This window comes from Pelmatolapia mariae, linkage group LG17, assembly GCF_036321145.2.
Source record: "Pelmatolapia mariae isolate MD_Pm_ZW linkage group LG17, Pm_UMD_F_2, whole genome shotgun sequence".
NCBI lineage: Eukaryota > Metazoa > Chordata > Actinopteri > Cichliformes > Cichlidae > Pelmatolapia > Pelmatolapia mariae.
Genome location: NC_086242.1, coordinates 20,080,329 through 20,102,906, shown reverse-complemented (window position 1 = coordinate 20,102,906; position 22,578 = coordinate 20,080,329). Strand labels below are relative to the sequence as shown.

At 37.4% G+C, this 22,578-nt stretch overlaps 1 protein-coding gene and 1 pseudogene across 1 annotated transcript; one reads left to right on the top strand and one right to left on the bottom strand.

The window, feature by feature from the left end:
* The window catches only part of LOC134615929 (NACHT, LRR and PYD domains-containing protein 14-like), an 851,239-nt pseudogene that overhangs the window by 821,957 nt on the left and 6,704 nt on the right, over positions 1 to 22,578 (bottom strand).
* Positions 5,198 to 15,449, top strand: LOC134616018 (23 kDa integral membrane protein-like). Its single transcript, XM_063460789.1, has 9 exons — positions 5,198 to 5,274; positions 9,016 to 9,078; positions 10,627 to 10,752; positions 11,761 to 11,835; positions 12,062 to 12,157; positions 12,370 to 12,470; positions 13,176 to 13,257; positions 14,621 to 14,704; positions 15,153 to 15,449. Exons 1-9 carry the CDS (start codon positions 5,215 to 5,217, stop codon positions 15,273 to 15,275), a joined length of 810 nt encoding a protein of 269 aa, XP_063316859.1. The 5' UTR covers positions 5,198 to 5,214; the 3' UTR covers positions 15,276 to 15,449.

Below are 22,578 nucleotides of genomic sequence, written 5' to 3'. Positions count from 1 at the left end.
TTTTTTTTTTTGGGGGGGGGGGGGTTAATTATTGCAAAGACAATCCTCAGGAAGTTGAAAGGACAATGTAATTTTTACTTCAATACCTCCATCAATAAATGTCGCACTCCATCATGGTTATTATTATTAATATAAACGTTTATGGTTTATGTTGAGAAAAACTTTTTTCTTCTTCTTTCTCTTGTTGGTGCTTTTTAAAAACTGTCACTGGGTAATAAGGGATGCTGGGATTTTTTTTTTTTTCTTTTTTGTTGGGTTTTTTTTCTTTTTGTTTGTTTTATATCAAATGTCAAGCTTCTCAAGTGCTCCAACATTTGCTTGTTTTGTTTCACTTATTTTGTAGTCCATTTTAGGAAAGATGTAGAAAAAGCTAAAAAATAAATTCAGCCAACTAAAAACTTTCACGTATCACATAATTAAGAAAAATTTTATCCTGAGACATTACAAGTTTGGTTTTTTGTTTTTGTCTTGTTTTGGTTTTTTGTTTGTTTCCCATGTAAGCATAAAAAAACCCTGAAATGTGATCGAAACTTTTTTTAAACCAAAGATCGATGTCGTCAGACCTGAGGATGCTCAGTGTTTGCCTGGATGAATCTGCTGTGTTCATGATGCTATTTAAAGCAGTTTTAATCACTGTTCCACCTGTCAAACACAATTTAAAATAAATAAATAAAACTTTAAACAAATCAAAAAGGGAAATTCAAATTGAAGATAAATGTTCTTCTCATGGGCCATATACACTCTAACCAAAGGTAAGTTTTGTTTTTTTTCATTGATTATTCTTTTTGTCATGAGTTTGAGTTTTATGGTAGTTCCAGCTGATTTGCTTTACTTGTATTCATGCAATGCAGAACATTTTACTGTGACAGGAAGTGGCCTGTATCCGCACACTGCTCACATTTCCTTCCGTCGCTTCCTTCCCATTATAATTGCAAGGAACAGAAACCTTCCTGATGTGGTTTTACTTTTACTCGCTCTAATCAACTATCAGATGGGGAGATCAAAATGAGGTAATGATGGACTTGATCTGAGGAAAAAAATTCTAATATATTAAACCATTTTTTTCAATATCATTATGGAGTTGTCACATTTTTGTGTTTCAATGAATGAAAAATGTAACAATAGAAATAACATTTAGAATTCTAAGTGGATGTCACACAGATTCTGGTTACTCCCATTAATTCTGAAATCGGGTTAAAGCAAAATCTAACTTGGTACATGGACAGAAACAGGACTTTTAAACCCAAAAGAAATTAAGTTGTGAAATACATTTCCAAAGCTTACTGCCTTAACTATTTACCCCATAAAGACAAAATCTCACGCCCTTCCCTGTGCCTTCAATGATGAGTTCTGACACCTCAGTATATAGAAACATTTGTTTATTTAGCTGCTTGTTCCATGTGAAATGATGTGATAGCTCTGCTTAACTTAGCAAGTGGAAAATGGGGTCCCAATTCAGTTATACTTGTATAGTGCCAAATCACAACATAGTTTACAGCATGGATGTGGACATTACTTTTATTTTCATTGCACAAAAGGACAAGAGCATAATGTTGAACTGCAAAACTGCATCCAATGACAGAAATAACTGTATTATTCTGCTAACTAACACTTTCAACTCTTTTTCTCCCTGGAGTAATTAAGTAGCGTACTGCATTACTTTTAATAAATGTGTTCTGTGTAATATCTGTAATACATGACTTTTTTGAGTAATGACCCAACACTGAGGAAATGCATCCAAAATGCACAAACATTTGACCAGCATGCAGCTAATTTGCACAAATTTAATGTTTGATATGCTGCTTAGTGATCGTGGTAACGCTCAAAGCGGAGCTAGCCAGAATCCAATGAGAATCGATATGAGAACTGATAAGGAATCAAATCCTTAAGTGATATCGGTAAAAAGGTATCAGAGTTGCTAAATTCATCTAAATTCCCATCCCTAGTAAAGTAATAACAATAATACACAGAAAATCCCAACAAATATATGATGCCCTGTGAGCAAGTGCTTTGGTGGCAGTGAGAAGAAAAATACCCTATTAACAAGAAGAAACCTCCAGCAGAACTAGGCACCCTAAATAACTTAACTCGTACCTCGGGAAGGATGGGGTTTGTGGGTGCCTTTTTAGGTGATGAAGTTTAAAGTTAAATATTAGATTAACTTCATACAGCATTTGGTTACTGTTTAAATTATGGAACATACACTTCAGACAGCTATTCAGTGGGATTACGTTAATATAACTTAAAGATAACGGGTTAAAATTTTGTTTTCATGGTACTTCAGCTCATTACTGTTTTCTGGAGACCTGTGAAGGTTTTACTTTAACTTAACTGTAGAGAGCAGAGGTGATGCTCGAGTCTGTTGGAAGCCCTGGACACATCACATACAGCAGAGCTGGACACACTGGCTTCCATGCTAGCTAATTTAACTAATGTTAACCTTCAAAATATATGATGCTGGTGGACCGTTTAACGCTCATGCACCTCCTGAAGCTCCATTGTTCCACTGAAGGAAAAAGCACCCCAGATCATTATGGCGCCCCCTGCACTGTGGTGCATAGAAAACATCTCAGGTTGGATCTGCTTGTCATGCCATGTTGGAAACCATCAGGACCATCAAGGTTAAATTTTTTCTCATCAGAGAATAAAACTTTCTTCCACCTTTCGATGTCCCATGTTTGGTGCTTTCTTGCAAAGTCCAAACGGTCAGTTCTGTGGTGTTCAAGGAGACAAGTCCTTTGGCGTTTTTTGTTTTTGAAGCCCTTCAGTCTCAGATGCCATCTGATGTTATGGGGCCGCAGTCGGCACCAATAACAGCCTTAATTTGGGTCGAGGATTGTCCAGTGTCTTGACAGACAGCCAACTGGATCCTCCGACTCAGTGCTGTGGAAATTTTTTTGTCTTCCACTTGACTTTTATGTTCCATAACCCATTTAAGAAATTCCAAATGATTGTCTTACTGCCTCCCACCTCAGCCGCGATGGCATGCTGCGAGAGACCCTGCTTATGTAGTTCAACAACCCGACCACGTTCAAAAAGGGAACCTAATTTTGTTTTTGCCATCAGAACATCATGACAGTGTGACTACCAGACAGAAAATGAAAATGAATCCATATTTTTGCACAGATTTGTCAAAATGGCAAATCTGTAATTGATGTTGTATAAAAATGCTATCATTAGTCTCATTATATATGAGCTTAATAATCAAGGCTAAACCATTTAGATCTGTATCTATAAATTACATACTAATAAGGCATAATGCTTTATAAATGAAGTATTCACCATTATCTCACTAATGCTTAATACAGTGCGGTTATGTGTATGTGTCAGTGTATAACTACTATCGGGTTAGATATTTAGCGAGGGATTGCAGATGAAAATAAATAACAGTGTTTATTAATGTACACTGTGCCTGTTAAAAATAAACAAATAAAAATATGTAATTTAATATAACAAAGTAAGAATTTTTTTTAAAATATTCATTTTACACTTTACACTTTCAATTTGAGTACTTCGGGTGTTTAAGTTGACAGTGCAGTTTTTATCTATTTCTTGCCATCCATAATTAAAGAAAATAAGATAGCTGACTACCAAACAGAAATGACAGGACAAGCAACACCACTGTTCTTAGTGAGTCAAAATCAAACTGTGTGATGGCGTGAAATTTGGAAACTAAACCTGGCCCCTCCCCCTTCTGCATAAAATTTAAATTCCTCAGAAAGAAAACCACCTGCGTTCAGCAAAAACAATCAGGAGGATGTTGCAGAAACAAACTTGGAACAGTCAGAATAACAAAGCAGCCAATCCTTATGGTATTAATTACTCATAGAACAAGAGTTACGTCTGGTACCTCACAGCTGCAATGGATGTTTACACTGCACACGTCATTACCACTGTTTTGGCTAATGTGGCTGATTTTTATATTTCTGCCCAAATCTATAAATGTCTGCTGGGAAACAACCAGGTACACTGTTTATGACTGTTTCTCTAACACACATAAGTTTGGCCATAAACACACTCTGCTGGTCCATCCCCTGCAGCTATTTTTAACCTAAAGTCAACACAGCACCCAGTTTAATGACTCTGCTGGATTCCAGTCTATTTTACTCCCGTCCTGGTACAGCACTTACTACAAAATAACACTGATATGAAATCGAAATATTATTTTGATAACAGCCAAGTCCAAGCAAATAACTCAATCACAAATATACAAATCAAACTGAAGCCAAATTAATATCTTATTGTAGCAGACTTTGTGCATCAAGATCATGGAATCCAGTTTTCCATAGCAAAACTGCATCAATCAGAGCTAGAAGATGTTCCTGGTATCAAAACATAGGTAAAAAATAATGTGAAATGTCCAATTTGACTATGGCTAAAACATCCTTCCAAAAAAATCTTGGAAGCAGTGACCTAAATCAGTTCAAAAAGATAATCACTTTTGGAGGTCGTATGTGCAATGGCCCATAACAGTATTTCTTAAAGACACAAACAAACTGATCCACTAATATAACCACCTTCTGGTGTGTGCTGAGAGTTTGTTATGTGTGAACACATAATGATAATAAAGGATTATTCTTCTTCTTCTGGGTAAAGATAATTGCAAGAAATTTAAGTTTGCAGCTCACCTCTCCAGGTAGAACGATGATTTATGCTCAGTTGAGATGCTTTTGGCCCATCACATGTTGTTCTGAGCAGTGCTGAAAGGAGAGAAGGAAAAGGTGAAGGAAGGAGTTGTGGAGCAAGATTGTTGGATTGTTGGGTCTGCAGTTGCTATGCAACAATGAAGTTGGGCTGTTGCTGCTGTGTTTGTTTATGGTGTAAAAATAAACACGTTTCACATTAGAAATGCTATTTGTCTTCCCTGTGTCCTTTCATCACACTTGTTACTTGTTTTCCTCCCTTTCCTCCTGTCACTTTCACTTTCTTTTTCATACTTCTTTGTCACTTACCTTCCTGTTTTCTTTCTGACATTCATATCTCTGTTTCAATCACCCTCCACGCTTAATTAGTTGTTATTGTTACCTGGAACAACCTCTCCTCTCCTCTTCTCCCCTTCTCTCTTTTGCTCTCAGCCAATCTTCCAAACTTGGTCATGTTATTCGTTCTGCCGCCAAACACGGAGCTTTAAACAACATCCATCACACACACACAGGAGTGGGCTCTGGACTTTACTCTGTTTCTATTTTAACTGGACTCGCTCAGACAGCAACCATGGCTCGCTGCAGGAGCTACTTGCGAGGACTTGCTATCTGTGTCACTGTGTTGCTACTGGTAAGCACACTGCTAATTGTTAACTGCATGTTTGTGTGGGCTGTCGGAGGTAATTGGATCTTTAAAAAATGAAAATTTTAAAAAGGTAATCTTAAAAAATTCTAATTGTCTAAAATCTTAATCTACTATTTTTGAAATACACAGTGTGTCATTCAGGTGTTGATTACATGTGCTAATTAATGCATTTCAGTGTAACTACAGTCTTGTAAATAGAAGGTGAAAAGCAGAAACAGTGTGTTTGTTTTTAACTTTTTTTCTTTTACTTATAATTTTGTAGACATGTAATTATTTTGTGTTGAGCATGCTCAAAATTTAGTTTCTTTCTGGGTTTAAATACATATTTGTGATAATTGTGGTAATAACTAGCAACTGTTTTCTGGTAGCAGGTGCAAGATTATATTTGTCTAATTTGATGTCTTTTTGGCAACTAAGTAATTATATGCTGTGTTTAAATCCAATAAATCTTTATTTATAAAGCACTCTAAAATACCCAGCACAGGACCAAAGTGCTGTACAGTAAAAATGTTAAGAACAATAAAATAAAACAAAACAATAAAAAATAAAACACATAATATATCAAAATTAAAGCAGCCCTATATTTAAAATGAGATAAAACAGCATAGAATCAACTAAAACAACTAAAACAAAACTAAAACAAAAAAAGCATTTGCTATTTTTTTTTTGGTGAAGTATTTGTTTTCATGTATTTTTAATACTTATCTAAACATTAAAATATTTTAGGTGCTGTGTTATGTTGCCACAATCTTGCAATGTGTGGTACTCAAATAGATTTTCTTTTATTTAAAGTAAACATTTAGTCTTGATTTAATCTTTTTACTAATAAATCTCTCTTCACAAAAGTGCTCGAACACTAAAATAATGTGGAGGTCTTTTAGCAACAATTTTAGAACCTTTACTTTTTAAGTTCATAAGAGGAAGGAAGGAGGCAGAGGACTAGGGAGTGTCATAACCACTGTCTAGGACGAAACAACAAAGATCCATGAGTACATCAGGAAGATGGCCTCACAACTGATAGTGTGCTTAGTGAATACCTCAGGCAGCAGAAACCAGAGAAAGGAGAGGAGCAAGAAGGGGAACCATCATGGGAGGACAGGCCCCTGCATGGTATGTACCACCAGGAGATAGAAGAAGTGGCTGATATCAAGAAATCCAACCAGTGGTTAAACAAAGCTGGACTGAAAGATAGCACAGAGCCACTAATCATGGCAGCACAGGAACAAGCACTAAGCACGAGATCCATACAGGCTGAGGTTTACCAAACCAGGGAAGATTCCAGGTGCAGGCTGTGTAAAGTTTCCCCCTAGACAATCCAGCGGATAACAGCACGGTGCAAGATGCTAGCAGGCAAGGCAACACTGAATGCCATAACCAAGCAGGTGCCATAGTATACAGGAACATCTGTGCAGAGTATAGCCTGGACATCCCAAGGTCAAAATGGGATACACCCCGAGGGTGGTTGAGAATGACCGAGCTAAGATCCTGTGTGACTTCCAGATACAGACAGACAAACCAACCAGACATAGCAGTGGTGGACAACCAAAGGAAGAAGGTCCTCAGTGAAAGATGTAGCTATGAAGCTGTGAAGTACCAACAGCAGAGAGAAGCTTGAGAAGATGTGTAGGATGAAGCCAACAGTGGTCCCTGTGTTCATCGGAGCACTGGATGCAACAAATCCCAGGAACAACCTCTGCAATTTTTATCCAGATGAGCGCAGTCCTAAAAACAGCAAAGGTACTGTGGAGGATCCTCAAGGGTGGTGGGCGGCGGTATATATGTGAATACATTTGTGTCATTAAGAGAAATTTCATTCCACAGCTAGGCTGATGATATACTGCTATATGTGGTCTTTGCTCCTGATAACTCATGACCAATTGATGCCCTCCTTTTTAGATATAGTTTTAGATTTATTTAGGGAAAACAACCACATCTTTAAAGGAAAATATTTTCAAAATGTTTCTTATAACTTTTAAGTAGCTCAATACTTTTATTGCTTATTTTAACTGTTATTTCCTTTATGTCCATTTTTTATCAGCGTCTTTGTGCTTTCTTGTGTTTCAGTGAAGCACTTTTATTCTTACAAAACATTAGATAGAAGTAAAGTAAATCAAAACTTTGTAGAACAGACGTTGTCAAAGATTATCTTTGAGGCCCCAGCGTTGTTAATATAGCTCTTATCTATCAGAGAACAGTCCGACTTTCCATGTTACATTATAACTTCGTATACAGCAAGTTCATACACTTTTAAACCAAAAAGATTTAAAAAGTAAGTTTTAAATAAAATGTGGATAGAAAACTTGTTAGAGGTTTGTTTTGTCCATTTTTAAAATCTCTTTTCCTTTATTTACTGTTGTTTATTCACTCATTCGTTCTTCATATATTACCTTCGTGTTTCCCCCCTTTGCCTTGAGTCAGTGATTTCATCAGCTTTTTTATTCCTCCTGTTGTACTTCCCAACTTCTCTTCACCACCTGCAATCAAATTTAATGCTTAAAATGACAATCTGCGGAATGATTACAGCAGCTTTTGTTGCCAGTTTGCAATAAATAGAGATTATTTCACAAACACTCCAACATGGGTATTTCTTTCCTGCTTCCTGTTGTGGCTGCTTCGTTAAGTGTGCACTCTTTATCAGCTGATTATGTTCATTTTTGTATGTTCCAGTTCAGCCCAACTTTAAATCACAAGTGACTTTCACGTCTTTGTTGTTATCTTCACTCATGAAACCAGAACCACTTTGGAAAATAGTCAGATGCATTTGCAGTGTTTTTGTTTTGGATAATTTTATTACTTTCATTTCAGTACACACCCACAGTCAAAATTGCCCTCAACGCCCACCACAAAAAAAAAGAAAAAAGAAAAAAGTAGTAGTTTGTAATATTTGCGTGCATGGTCAGATTATAAAATAACTTTTCCCAGGGCCACTTTGCTATTTTGTTTATAAAAAAAAAAAAAATTCCCCACTCGCCCCTGTGGGCGGTTAATCCTTCAAGCTTGGGTCCTCTACCAGAGGCCTGGGAGCTTGAGGGTCCTGCGCAGTATCTTAGCTGTTCCTAGGACTGCGCTCTTCTGGACAGAGATCTCCGATGTTGTTCCTGGGATCTGCTGGAGCCACTCGCTTAGATTGGGAGTCACTGCACCTAGTGCTCCGATTATATATGTATATATGTATATGTATATATATATATATATATATATATATATATATATATATATATATATATATATATATATATATATATATATATATATATATATACACATATATATATATATATATATACACACACACACATTTTGCATCTCTGTGGTTGTGAATGCTGGGGCTCAAACTCAGGAGCTTCCCTGGTGCTCCACTAAGTTTAAGCAACATCTTGTTTTGTTCTGTTCATTTAAACTGCGTAAGACAAGTTGCAGAGAGAATATTCACTAAATCAGCCAACAGAGGCTGGGAACGTGGAAGTGAAAGAAACAATGAGAGTTTAAGGTGTAGTTGGACTGTTTTGGAAAGTTTCAACTTGCTGACTGTGAGACAGATTACATTTGTGATATAAAGCTGTCAGAGTTCCCAGTCTCTCTGGGGAAGAGAAGGCATTTCACAGGAATGTTTCTGCTGTTAAAGACTTCCTGATCTGTGAACCCAACCAACAGCCACTTTTGTGTAAACCAGTTTGAGTCATTGCCTTTTACTATTTTTATTCTTTATTCATTTGTATTATGCAGGTGTCTGGGTTTGTGATGATTGGTGCTGCTTTTTCCTCCATTGATGATATACCTGTTGCAGAGGTAAAATGGGATTTTTTTTCACCACACTTTTGTTATGAAAGAATCAACTATGTAGTGAAACAGCTCTAATTTCACATTATATTTCCTCAGACTCACAGTTGACATTTTATAACACAACTTCTGCTTTCTTGTGTAGATTCTGGTACGTACATTATCCACAATGCAACTGTGAGGCTGCCACTTGTAATGTAGCTTGGACTCTAGCACTGATAGGAAGCAGACTAAAAATGTCTAGTGTCATGACACAGCGAGACTGTTTACTGAAGACTTCATACTGCTTCCTCTAGAGACACCAAGGGTGTCTATCTATCTATCTATCTATCTATAGATAGATAGATAGATAGATAGATAGATAGATAGATAGATAGATAGATAGATAGATAGATACTAATCAACATGTATGATTTCCAAAGTTCTTTCTATTTTTTGCTAAAAACAGACTATGGTTAAATAAAGGCAGATTTGAATAAATAACTACTGGGTAACTTTAATGTCATTGTGTATTGCTGCGCTGTTATTAGTTACTGCATTTAGTAGTTATTTTATACATTTTCATTCTTACATATTTTATCTTTTATATTATTGCTAAATAGTACCCATCACCCGTCATTTGGTTATAGTTTGCTTCCAAGTAGCCAGACCTTCTTGAAGTCTTTAGAGTGGTCTTTAATATAGTTTTCCAGGATTTCTGAGGGTCTTTCAAAGTTTTCTTTGGACACTGGCTGCTTTATCCTCACTTTCATTCCAGCCAGTATACTTAACAATTTTAGAGGATTTATTTCTTTTTTTAGCCACAGAACACCAACTTAAGAATAATTCAAGCACAAAAAGGCACCTAACTCAAACAATGATTCAGTGTTATGTCTAAACATGACAATCAACTTCACCAATAAATCAATTTTCAGTAGCATCTTCAAGCACTTTATTACCGGAAGTGTGTCACAAACGTGTCACTTTTTCCTATTTCTTTTGTTGAATCTATAAAAATGCCAAAGATGGCACAGTTTTACAGACATAAAATGGTAGTTTTTGCACCAACAAGGTGATTCCCAGAGAGCTATCAGCTGAAAACTTGGCATATCTCTACATGGTGTGCTATGTGTCCTTAAAATATCTGAGGAACCTGGACAAGTAGTGGACGAAAGAAGTGGCAGGCCTAAAGACTAACAACAGCAGATGAATGGTATCTCAAAGTCACGTCCTAAATAGGAAAAGGACTTGCAAGGACCTGGCACAAAATCTAAAAGATGCATCTGGACCTTCTGCTCCACACTGCATCACCAGTGTGTGAATGTGTGTGTGAATGGGTGAAGGACTATATGTGTGTAGTGTAAAGCGCTTTGGGGTCCTTAGCGACTAAGTAAAGCGCTATACAAATACAGGCCATTTACCATTTACCATTTCTGCTGATCCTGTTCATTGCCTCATTAGAAATGGTCTCAGATACTGTCCTGCATATTCAATAGTTATTATTATAAATATTTGTTATTTATTCCTTTTGTTTATGTTGAATAAAATATATTTCTTATCTGACGTTCTCTCTTTCAGTTATTTGACCAGCTGTCCATTAGTAATGGCTTACTGGTCCTGCAGGTGTTTGGTCCACTCACAATGGTTTTGTCTGTTCTGGGCATATCTGCTGCCTCTTTGGACTACAAATCTTTGCTGTTGGTGGTGAGTAACACAAATTCATACATGTGTTTGTTAAGATAAGATAAGATAAGATAAGATAAGATAAGATAAGATAAGATAAGATAAGATAAGATAACCTTTATTAAATTTGTTTTGTTACAGCAGTAGGCAGTGCAAAGTTGCATAAAAAAATTAGAGAACAAACACTGGAATAAGATATCCATAAGATACTGTACACAATAGAATAGAATAGAATAAAATAAAATACTATATACAATCGAATAAAATAGAATACAAATGCTATATACAATTGAGTATAATACAACAATGCCAGAAAACGAGTAATGCACTTAGTGTTATTGCTATTGCACATGTGTGGATGTGTGTGTTTGGTCAGTTAAAGTCTTTGTTGTGGAGTCTGACAGCAGTGGGGAGGAAAGACCTGCGAAATCTCTCCGTCCCACACCGTGGGTGCCGCAGCCTGCCACTGAAGGAGCTGCTCAGTGCTGTCAGGGTCTCCTGCATGGGGTGGGAGATGTTGTCCAACAGGGATGACAGCTTAGCCACCATTCTCCTGTCACTCTCCACCTCCACTGGGTCCAGAGCGCATCCTAGAACAGAGCTGGCCCTTTGGATCAGCCTGTTCAGTCTTCCTGTCCCCAGCAGAGATGTTGCCGCCCCAGCAGACCACACCGTAAAAGATAGCTGAGGCCACCGCAGAGTCATAGAAGGTCTTCAGGAGTGGGCCCTTCACTCCAAAAGACCTCCAAAAGTTCAAATGTAGCATCTTTGTGAGCATCCTAGCTGATACAAGTATTCCCAACCCCTAATCCCTAATTGCATATATACGAAAACATAATTTTAACCTAAATTCTAAAGCTAAGTTTGAAGCTGCTGTCCCTAAATGAGGCTGGCCCCCAAATGCCCCTGTGTTCCAAAAATGTCCTCACTACAAAGGTTATTGGTCCAAAGTGGTCCCCCCAAAAGTACACATACAAGTACAAACACACACACTAGAGTAGTGGCATTAACCTGTAATCTTTTTTCCAGTTTTCTGCTCTGACATTTGTGGAGTTTGTGGCACTAATGATCGTTGCCTCACCCCTGGTTCAGGTTCAAGCTCAGGTAACTACCTGTTCGTTTCACTTACTGTATTTTTATACAGTCCTTGCTTTCTTGTCACCAGTGCCCCCTGGAGGTATGAAATGACTATGAAATATGAAACCGATATCTTTGGGCTGTAAACTGACTAAATAAGAAAGTAATACAGATGAAAGTTAATTACTCTTAAAACTCTGCTTGTGTTTGTTTTTGTGTGTCACTCTTCAAACGTTTATATTATTTACTGTAGATGGACTTTGCCGTGGATGAATTGTTTCTCAATGTAACACCCCTACACAATGCAGCAGCTGACATCCAGAAAGAATTAAATAAGCTTCAGACGTCGGTAAGTAAAACAAAGAAAAAAAATAAGGATAAAGAAAAGAAAAAAGTGATATAGCTTTTTAGTTTTTCCTGTTGTCCTGTTGTCATAGCAACAACTATGACCTAATTTTATAGACATATATATATATATAAATGACCTGAATGAGTAATTCAACACCAACACTAAGGATAACCTTGAGCTTTAACTGATGATAATATTTGTGTGTTTTCAAGGACTCCTGTTGTGGTTTGAGGAAATTTGAAGACTGGGATAATCAGCTTCCTGTTTCCTGTATCTGCACACCTCCTACAACCACCTATACCAGGGAGTCAAGGTATGTAAAGACTGGATTTTACATAGATTAGCTGAATATTGAATTGTAGAGTAATTTTCTATCTAATTTTTTAAATAATTTCTATTTCATAAGTTTAGAAAATGTGTAATTTGCTAGAGTTTTTAGCTGTTTTTCAGAATAAGGTAAGGTAGACCCTACAATATAGGGTCACAACAACAGAGGTGACTGTTGTTGTGATTTGCCACTGTATAAATAAAATTGAAATGAACTGAATATTTAAGTTTAATACGTTTTTAAATTATAGCTCTTGATTTACCTGTCGATCTACGTCCCCACCCTTACCTATGGTAATGAGCTGTGGGTAGTGACCGAAAGAAGGAGATTGTGAATACATGCGGTGAAAATGAGCTTCCTCCGAAGGGTGGCTGACGTCTCCCTTAGAGATAGGGTGAGGTGAGGTGTTCCAGGTATGTCCAAGCAGGAGGAGGCCCCAGGGCAGACCCAGGACACGCTGGAGAGATTATATCCATTGGTTGGCCTGGGAATGCCTTGGCGTTCCCCTGAATAAGCTGGAGGAGGTGGCCGAGAAGAGGGAGGTCTGGGCTTCTCTGCTTAGGCTGCTCCCCCCGCGGCCCGGCCCCAACAGAAGAAGATGGATGGATGGATGGATGGATGGATGGATGGATGGATGGATGGATGGGTCGTCTTGGCTCTTAAATTTTGGCTTACTGTTTTTGCCCACAGATTTCAGCCTGGTAATTCCAGCTCATATGAGCCTTGCGTGATGGTGGGCAGTAATTCCAGAGTGCAGTTTGTGCACTCCAAGGTAAATATTTGCTTTGGGGTTCTTCTTCTATCATAAATTTTCAGACAGTTCTACTATTTCCTCAACATCTTTCTTTCTACAATTCTCCAGTGTTTTCTCCCTTTCTCTGGTTATTTTGTCTTTTTTCTTGCTCTCCTTTACTAGTTTTCCTGATTATCCTTTTTTCTTATGTTTTGTTCTATTTTACTATTTTCTATTATACTTTTAATTTTCCATTTTCCACCTTCCCCCTGTACATCTTTGATCCAGTGGCAGTCTGGTTTAGTCTTTCTATTCTGTATTCTGTATTTCTATTCAGTTAATCTTTTATAATGTTGTTTAGTTATGAAGACGTCTTGATGCATGCTCAATCATCCAGGTAAGTAAATCTCCAAAAGTTGATTCTGTTCATCTGGACGTAGCGTTTTGTGGGAGAAACGTTTCGTCACTCATCCAAGTGACTTCTTCAGTCTCAGCTGACTGCAGGTTTCCCCAATCTTATAAACAGTACATTTGCATAATAACTGAAACCAGCCCAGTGAAGGAACAATGGGCTGGGAGGTCAGTTCCTTAATCTTAATTATGCAAATTCTCATGACCATTGATCAACAACCACTGACCAAAACCCACTGATCAAAGCCCAATGATCAACGGCCATGAGTACCATTCACAGAGAGTTGGGGAATGGCTGCAATCACAGCATTGTAAGATGGTGACAGATGTACCCTTAGTCCCCCTCCTCAATTCAGAGATGGCCTCCTTGACTCTGCGCTCAAACCAGTGTTCCTCCCTGTCCAAGATGTGTACATCCTCATCACTGAAAGAGTGTCCACTGGCCTGTAGGTGTAAATAGACTGCAGAGTCCTGGCCTGACGAGGTAGCTCTTCTGTGTTGTGCCATCCGCTTTGCCAGAGGTTGTTTGGTTTCCCCGATGTATAAATCCTGGCAATCCTCCTGGCACTTAACAGCGTACACTATGTTACTCTGTTTGTTTTGGGGGACCCGATCCTTGGGGTGGACCAATTTTTGGCGCAGCGTGTTTGGGGTTGTCCTTCTCTCCTGGATCGGCTGGAGCTTTCTTTTGGTGCCTTCCCAGCTTTGACAAAAGTCCAGCTGGGATAACCACATTTACTCAGGGCCTTCTTGATGTGTTGTTCTCTGTACCTCTGGCAAACCTGCAGTCAGCTGAGACTGAAGAAGTCACTTGGATGAGTGACGAAACGTTTCTCCCACAAAACGCTACGTCCAGATGAACAGAATCAGCTTTTGGATAGTTATAAAGACAAACAGAAGCAAGTAAATGCAAAGGGAAATGTTACTTATGTACGCCAAAAACAGAAGTTTTTTTATTCACGTTGATTCTTCACCTTTATATTTTTGGCAGCCCTGTGGTCCCATCCTAAAGAGCTACCTGAGTTTCCCAGTCAAGCTCAGGATAGGAATCATTTCAGCTTTCGCCACCATTGCAGTAAGACAAAAACACTCAGCTTTTTTTCTTACTTTAAAACCAAGATCCATATCTTTTTTTCTTCAAAATATATAAAGAGCTGAAAAGAGAACAAACTCCAGCTGCTTGAAGAAACTAACAAATGCATGAATGCAAAAATTCTAAAGTCTAAAAGTTACGATAATTGTAGATATGTTTGCATGACTGAGGAAGAGGCAAACATTGTATGGGTATAGAAGGATTAGAGGAGACATTTAAGTTCATAGAAGTTCCCAAGACATGAATTTTAATTTCTGGAAATGTCTAGTTTATAGATGTGTTTGTCTAGAATTTCTGGAAGAGTTTCTCTGATAGTGTCCATCCATTCTAAAACACTTGCAGTGCAATTTTTACTATAATGTATAAAATATTATACACAGTGTGTGTGTGTGTGTGTGTGTGTGTGTGTGTGTGTGTGTGTGTGTTGCAGATAACAGCCATTGCTCTGTGTCTGGCTTTGGCTCTGGAGAAATACTGGAAGAAGCCTCCAGTTGAAACTACAGTCGATGACTACAACAGAGTGAAATACCAACCTAAACCCTCCCTCACCTGACCTCTGACCCCCTTTCACCCAAAATTAAGACAACAATACCAATGCACTTCCACTCTCTGGACTTCTGGTGCTGATGAGATGGTCCAGAATGAACAAATGGAGCTGTTGCCTGAAAATGCTAATTTTATCGTGTAAAAAAATTCCTTCTTGAAATGTTCATCTTGTGTTTGATGGCAGGGGATCAAAACAATAGATACTTAAATTTTTCATTGTAGGAAAATACCTTCATGTATTCAGTAGCAGAAGCAAATTTCTAACAGCAGCATCCTGATGGCATCAGCTTTAACATCAGCTTTAGCTTTATTGTTATTATTATTATTATTATTATTTCTAGTATACATGAGTTCTCTCCTACTCGCCTGATAGCCTGCATCATCTGCGTTTGTTTGGCATTTCAAGCTGCAACCTGAAGATGGCAGCGATGGTATACATTTTGCAGCAAGTCAGTGTGTGGGTGGTGTGCTTTGTAAAATTAAATTCTTAAATCTGAACTTGTTTCTAATCATCTTCAGTGACTAAAACCCTCAAAGAAAAATAAATGAAAGTAAAATGTTAATTCCACATAGAAACATTTCTTTATAAAGAACATTACCGCAAACAGACATTTACTATTTTATCCAACTGGAAGCCTCTCCTTTTATATACAGGGCTCACAAAAATTAGGAACACTGTTTAATCAGAGTTCAGCATCGAGCCAATTAAACTTCTGGATTATTGACCTGGTTGGTTAGGTAGCAGAGGGGGTTGTTAATCTGTTTCAGCTGCTTTGGTGCAATAGAGAGACAACAATGAGACAACCACCAGAACAGGAACAGGCGGAGGCCACTGAGTCTTTTTTTTCACTGCGGGAACATTCAGTTCCTGCAATGAAATTTTTAGTCTGTTGCATCATTTTGTTGCATCACTTTGATTTCAGGGGTCTTTTTGAAATTCAGCCCTCTGAAGGTTGATCTTCATACATCCTTTTGTTCCTAACACATTACCCAGTCCACACCAGTGCAGATACCCTGGATGATTTTTTCCCATTGAAATCATTGATTTGTTGTTTTTTTTAAACAAAGTATATAGAACCAGCTTTCCAAAGAAGTGGAGGACTAAAGGTACCAAACAGACCTCACTGCATTGAATCATACTTGTTATCAATCTCTGGCTCTCTTCCACAGCATGTCTTTTATCCTGTCTTCCTCCTCTCGCCCCAACCAGTTGAGGCAGATGGCCACCCCACCCTGAGCCTGGTTCTTCTGGAGGCTTCTTCCTGTTAAAAGGGAGTGTTTCCTTCCCACTGTCGCCAAAATGCTTGCTCACAGGGGATCATATGGTTATTGGGTTTTTCTCTGTATGTATTATTGTAGGGTCTACATTACAATATAAAGCGCCTTGAGGCGACTGTTGTTGTAGTTTGGCACTGTATAAATCAAATAAAATTGAATTGAATTGAATTATTACCATCTTCATGCTTCATCAGGTTAAATGTAATGACAATAAAGAATATAATAAAAGCAAGAGTTACTGAAGGGGTAGCTTCCGCCACCACGGACGAAAATGATTGTCAGAATGGCATTTAAGCTGTCAGTTAGTGAAGACATATAATACAATAAACCCTTACTTTTTAAAAAATCTATCTGCCTATGTTGTGTTTAAATAGCTGGTTTGAAGTGTTGTAGTATCATGATAGATTTATTTATAGCACAGAATATAAAGCAAAAGCTGAATAACATTTAAAATGAAGTTAAACTGAAAGTACTTATTTGAAAAAAACAAAATAAAAAGAATAATATCTAATAATATGAGTATATACTTACACCAGTATTTACATTGTCCTTCATTAAAAGCATCAATATTGATATTTTTTCATTTATATTCATATTTGTAAAATTGATCATTGGTTGTTACAATAATAATAATAATAATAATAATAACTGTGTCCCTTTCCCCCTTGATGTGTCTTTTCTTCAGTGCAGCTGTTAGAAGAATACACTTAGCACACTCTTAGAAGAGTTCACGTTCCAGCACTAACAGTCATCTAGACTTCTTCTCCTTGGATGAAGCTTAACTCTCCATTTCACCTCCCAGTAACGCACATGTTGCTGCTGCTTCAGTCTCTTGTGATGATCAGGACACAGCTCATCCACTCACATTATACACTGTTACCATTGCCAAGATCATCATTCCCAGCTGTAAATAAGAGAAGAAACTGAGATGAATATTCTGTTTACTGAAACTCAGTTTATTTGCTTCATTGATGAAGCACATCCAGTAAAACATGCAGCAGAGGCGCAAATGCCAATGTGCAGCATAACCACTGTCCTCTCAGCTCTCATGTTAAGATGTTGGAGTGAATATATTGAACTTCACACAGTATTTTAGCATCAAGTTTGTTTCACTCAAATTCACAGTGGAAATGAACCGATGAGAATCTTTAATACTTCATTGCACTTTATGATGAGAGTCTTGCTGTTTCAAAGAGTTTCTGTACATTGATGAACATCTCATCAGCTAATAAATAAACATTCAGGCTGTCACTGAATATATCTAGATGAAGCCACTGACGGGGAAACAAATGCAAATGCAACTCTGAACTTCAAAAGAACTTCTGCGCTGTATGAAGACTAGATGTAGATACTAGATTATTAAATGTAACAGTGGTTCTCTGAACAACAGTCCGCAGGCTTCTTTTAGAACAAACAGATTTGATGCTCCCACAGTCTGATGAATGAGGACCATTGTTTCTTTAAATCTTATAAGACTGTCAGCTAGAATCCAAGTTTATATCCTTTAGACTTGAACACAACAACAGCAATCATCTTTACAACAATTCAAACACATGCTCACAACAAAAGCTGCAGTAAGCTGCAGAGGGAGATATTTTATGTCAAGCCATCATCATCATTTTTATTTATAAAGAACCTTAAAACAACCATAGCTGACACAAAGTGCTGTAGATTGGAACTAAATAATAACACTTACATAAGATATAAATAAAAGCCAAATAAAGGAAAAAAGTAAAATAATTAATTAGTTAGTTAATAACTAATTTAATTTAAAGCCAACACTTGGATGATACAGATTTACAAGAGCAATTGGATTATATATGTGTTGACCTTTCATAATAACTGTGTTTAGTACAATACCAATCAACCTTTACTGACCTTAGGGTATCCAGTTTATACTGTAGACTCCTCACAAGTTTAGAGATTTGCTTAACATCTGAATCCTGCAGGTTGTTGTCACTCAGGTTCAGGATTCTTAGATGTGAAGGATTGGACCTCAGAGTAGAGACCAGTGCAGCACAGCTGATCACTGACAAATTGCAGCTCCTCAGACTGGATAAACAATAAAACATATACATATAATCAGTGATAATTATATCAAATGTGTTCAGGTTACTTCCCCAATTTTCGTCAGCATGTCAACTGTACTACACGTGGGAAAAGCTACTGAATAAAGTCTACTCCAACATTAAACCCAATGCTGTGGATAGTGACGCTGTGCTGCAGGTTGTTGTCATTCAGGTTCAGAACATGAACCGCTTGTTTTGAGAAACTGGCCAGAAGTTATATCACCCAAGGACTTCCACCCACATTCGACAACCACCAGTTTGCATGCAGGGATAAGAGATGCCATAGCCACAGCTCTAAACAGAACCCTGACCCATCTGGAATACAAGGACAGTTATGCCAGGCTTCTTTTCATCGATGTCAGCTTGGCATTCAACAAAATCATCCCTAACAGACTGATAACAAACCTAATCAACGTTAGTCTCCCACACTTCATTTGCCTCTGCATTAGGGACTTTCTCAGAAACCACCAACAGAGAGTCACAGTAGGGTCTCACCTCTCCCCACCACTCAGCTTAAACATCAACTTAAAACAGGGATGTGTGCTAAGTCCCCTAATGTATACTCTACACCCATGATTGCACTCCCACCCACCGAAACAACTCTATCAGTTGTATGTTGTTAGGGTTGTATGTCCACTTCTCTAACTTGTGCAATCAATAATGACTCAAGCACACACACATATGTACATACGTTAATATGTACATATTAAATATGTACATATTTAATCATGCTTATACTGTATTTATTTATTAGAAACTTTTATTTTCTATTTCTGTATTGTTATGAATAGATTACTTTCTTTGCTTTCCTTGTTTTTCTTTGCACTGAATAGAACAGCATATATTATCAGTGTGTTTTTTGCATAATGACAATTAAAAAAAAGATTCTAATGATTCTGATTTAGCAAAACATGACTTTGTCCTTATTAAATGAGCAATCCCTAATTTCTGAATTTCTTTGTGTCTGTGTGTTTCCATAATGTAATTATGTATTACAGAATTAGAGAAAGTGAACCGACCTCAGAGTCTCCAGTCTACAGAGAGGAATCTCCAGAAAACCACAGAGATGCTTCACTCCTGAATCCTGCAGCTTATTTACACCCAAATCCAGATATTTCCAATTGGAGGGGTTGGCCCTTAAAGCAGAGACCAGAGTAGCACAGCTGATCTCTGACAAACTGCAGCACCACAGACTGAACAACGAACAAAAAATGTGGATAAAATCAGATACAATCCAGCCACAGTTTTTAAATTTGCACATAAACCATACTTTCCCTCATCAGTAAGAATTTCTTATTCATAAATCATTATCAAAAAAAACATTTCAGCTTTGAAAGAGGAAGTTAACTATAGTATACACATAAATTATAAGATTTAGTAATAGCAGACAGTAAGCAAACTGACATCAGAGTCTCCAATCTACATAGATGAATCTCCAGAAAACCACACAGCTGCTTCACTCCTGAATCCTGAATCGCGTTTCCACCCAAGTCCAGATGTTTCAGATGGGAGGGATTGGACTTAAGAGCAGAAACCAGAGAAGCACAGCCAATCTCTGAAAAACTGCAGAGCTCCAATCTAAATAGAGAATAAAACATGTAGATATTTTTGTCATTTATACATGGAGCTCATGGAAGTCTATCAAATTTAAGTTTTTCAGTAGTCACAGAATAGGTTAACTGACCTCAGAGTGTCCAGTCTACAGTTTGAACTCTCCAGAAAACCATATAGTTGTTTCACCCCTGAATCCTGCAGGTCATTAAAGGCCAGGTCCAATTTTTTTCAAATGGGAGGGGTTAGACTTCAGAGCTGAGACCAGAGCAACACTGCTTTTCGGCGACAAACCACTGAGCTCCAATCTAAGTAACAAATAAAACAATAATAAACAAATTAGATGTGGAAAGGTTGGTAATTTAAAGTTCAGGGAATCTTCTGTACACCATGTGACTGTTTAGCAGGTATATGAAACATTTATTTACTTTAATAACTAACAGTGGCCATTCACTTCAATATCTGTGCCCAACACTAGTCTTTAGTGACCACAGACCAATAAAATGTTGATTTTTAGATGGATGCTACACGATGGAAATGAATTAATAATGAAATTTATAATAGTAACAGAGAGTAAGTGACCTAACCTCAGAGACTCCAGTCTACAGTGTGGACTATCCAGAAAACAACACAGCTGTTTCAGTCCTGAATCATCCAGGTTGTTGTTGTAGCTCAGGTCCAGATCTTTCAGATGGTAGGGGTTTGATTTCAGAGCAGAGAATAGAGCAACATGGCTGATCGCTGACAAACTGCAGCTCTCCAACCTGAATTGGGAATAAAACACGTTAATATAATAGCATGTTTTTACCTTCTCTCAATCAAATGAGTACTTAGTATCTGTCTTTCTTTTACTTTCACTTTTACACTCATATTTGGTCAGAGCGATATTATATAATGTACAGTGCCGTGAAAAAGTGTTTGGCCCCTTTGTGATTTTTTTTAATTGCATATTTGTCATACTTTAAAATTAAAGTGATTTTAAATGATCGCTTTAGTTTTAATATTACGCTGACCTGTTATTCAAACAATATTATACACACCAACTTAGTCCTATGTGAAAAAAACAATAGACATGGGTTTCATAGAGAATTGTGAAACTTTCTGTGGAAAAACTGGTCTTGCTGGGTAAGATGGCATTCATCCTACTTTAGATATAAAGGACATCATTTCTATCACATCATTTCATCATTTGGTCAAATTAATAACAAAGTGACTATCCTGATTTGGTACCAGGAAAGAGAGTTGCAGTCTCACACACCTCTCTGAAGTTTCTCTCCTTATTTTATCCATGAGAAACCCCATCCCCACAGAGACTGTGTCTGCTCCCAGATCATCATCAAACAAACCAAAAATCAGCATATTACAAATAATAATATAACACCCTAAACTGCTTCAAAAACTAAAACAATTAAATGTGGACTATTAAACATTAGATCTCTCTAAGTTACTGTGAGTAAATGATTTAATAATTGTTCAACATATTGATTTATTCTGCCTTACAGAAACCTGGTTACAGTATGATGAAATTTTTAGTTTAGATAAATCAGTACTACTGAGTCCCACTAACTTTCACAATCCTCAAATTTAGTTCAGTTCAATTTGATTTGATTTATACAGAGCCAAACCACAAAAACAGTTGCCTCAAGGCGCTTTATATTGTAAGGTAGACCCTAGATTAAAAAAGCACAGGCTGAGGAGGAGTGGCTGCAATTTTTCACTCCAGATTATTTATCAACCATGTTTATCAAGCCAGTTTTAGTTCTTATCTGTTGCCCTCCTGGTGCATACTCATACATACAGAATACCTTTCAAGATATTTTTTTGGTTGGTCTATCAATTTACTTTCCGGCCTTTATTTTGCACTCTAAAATTTGAGTTAATGGTTAAACATGTATATCTTTAAAACTATTGACTGAGTTGAATATTTAACTGGTCTTAGCATAAAAATCAATTTCAGAAATTTGTGATAGATACATTTAAAAAAACATTCAACAGCATTGAATTAAAAATTGTAAAAAAATTCCAGCACCCCAGCAAGTAAAATATGTTATATCACAATATATTGTTTTAAGTTTCGAGTACTCTGTGTCTGTCAGGTTTCCTCTTTCCTTTTGATAGTCATTGTCTGCTGTGTATAACGTTCAGTTTGCTTCCCTTTCCTCGTTATGTCTAATTTGTTCCACCGTGTTTCCCAGCTGTCTCCACTCCCTAATCTTCCCCTTGTGTATATATTTTCTCAGTCTCTGAGTATGGAGGTCTGTATAGGAACTGTTAGTGCAGAACACCACATGAAGAGACTAAAGGCAAGACAAGTTGACACATGGCATTGCATCAGGTAGTGTAGAGTGTAGGATTTAACCTATTAAACTATGTGTACAATCTGGTGCCAAAATTCGAGTCCTGGATACCCAA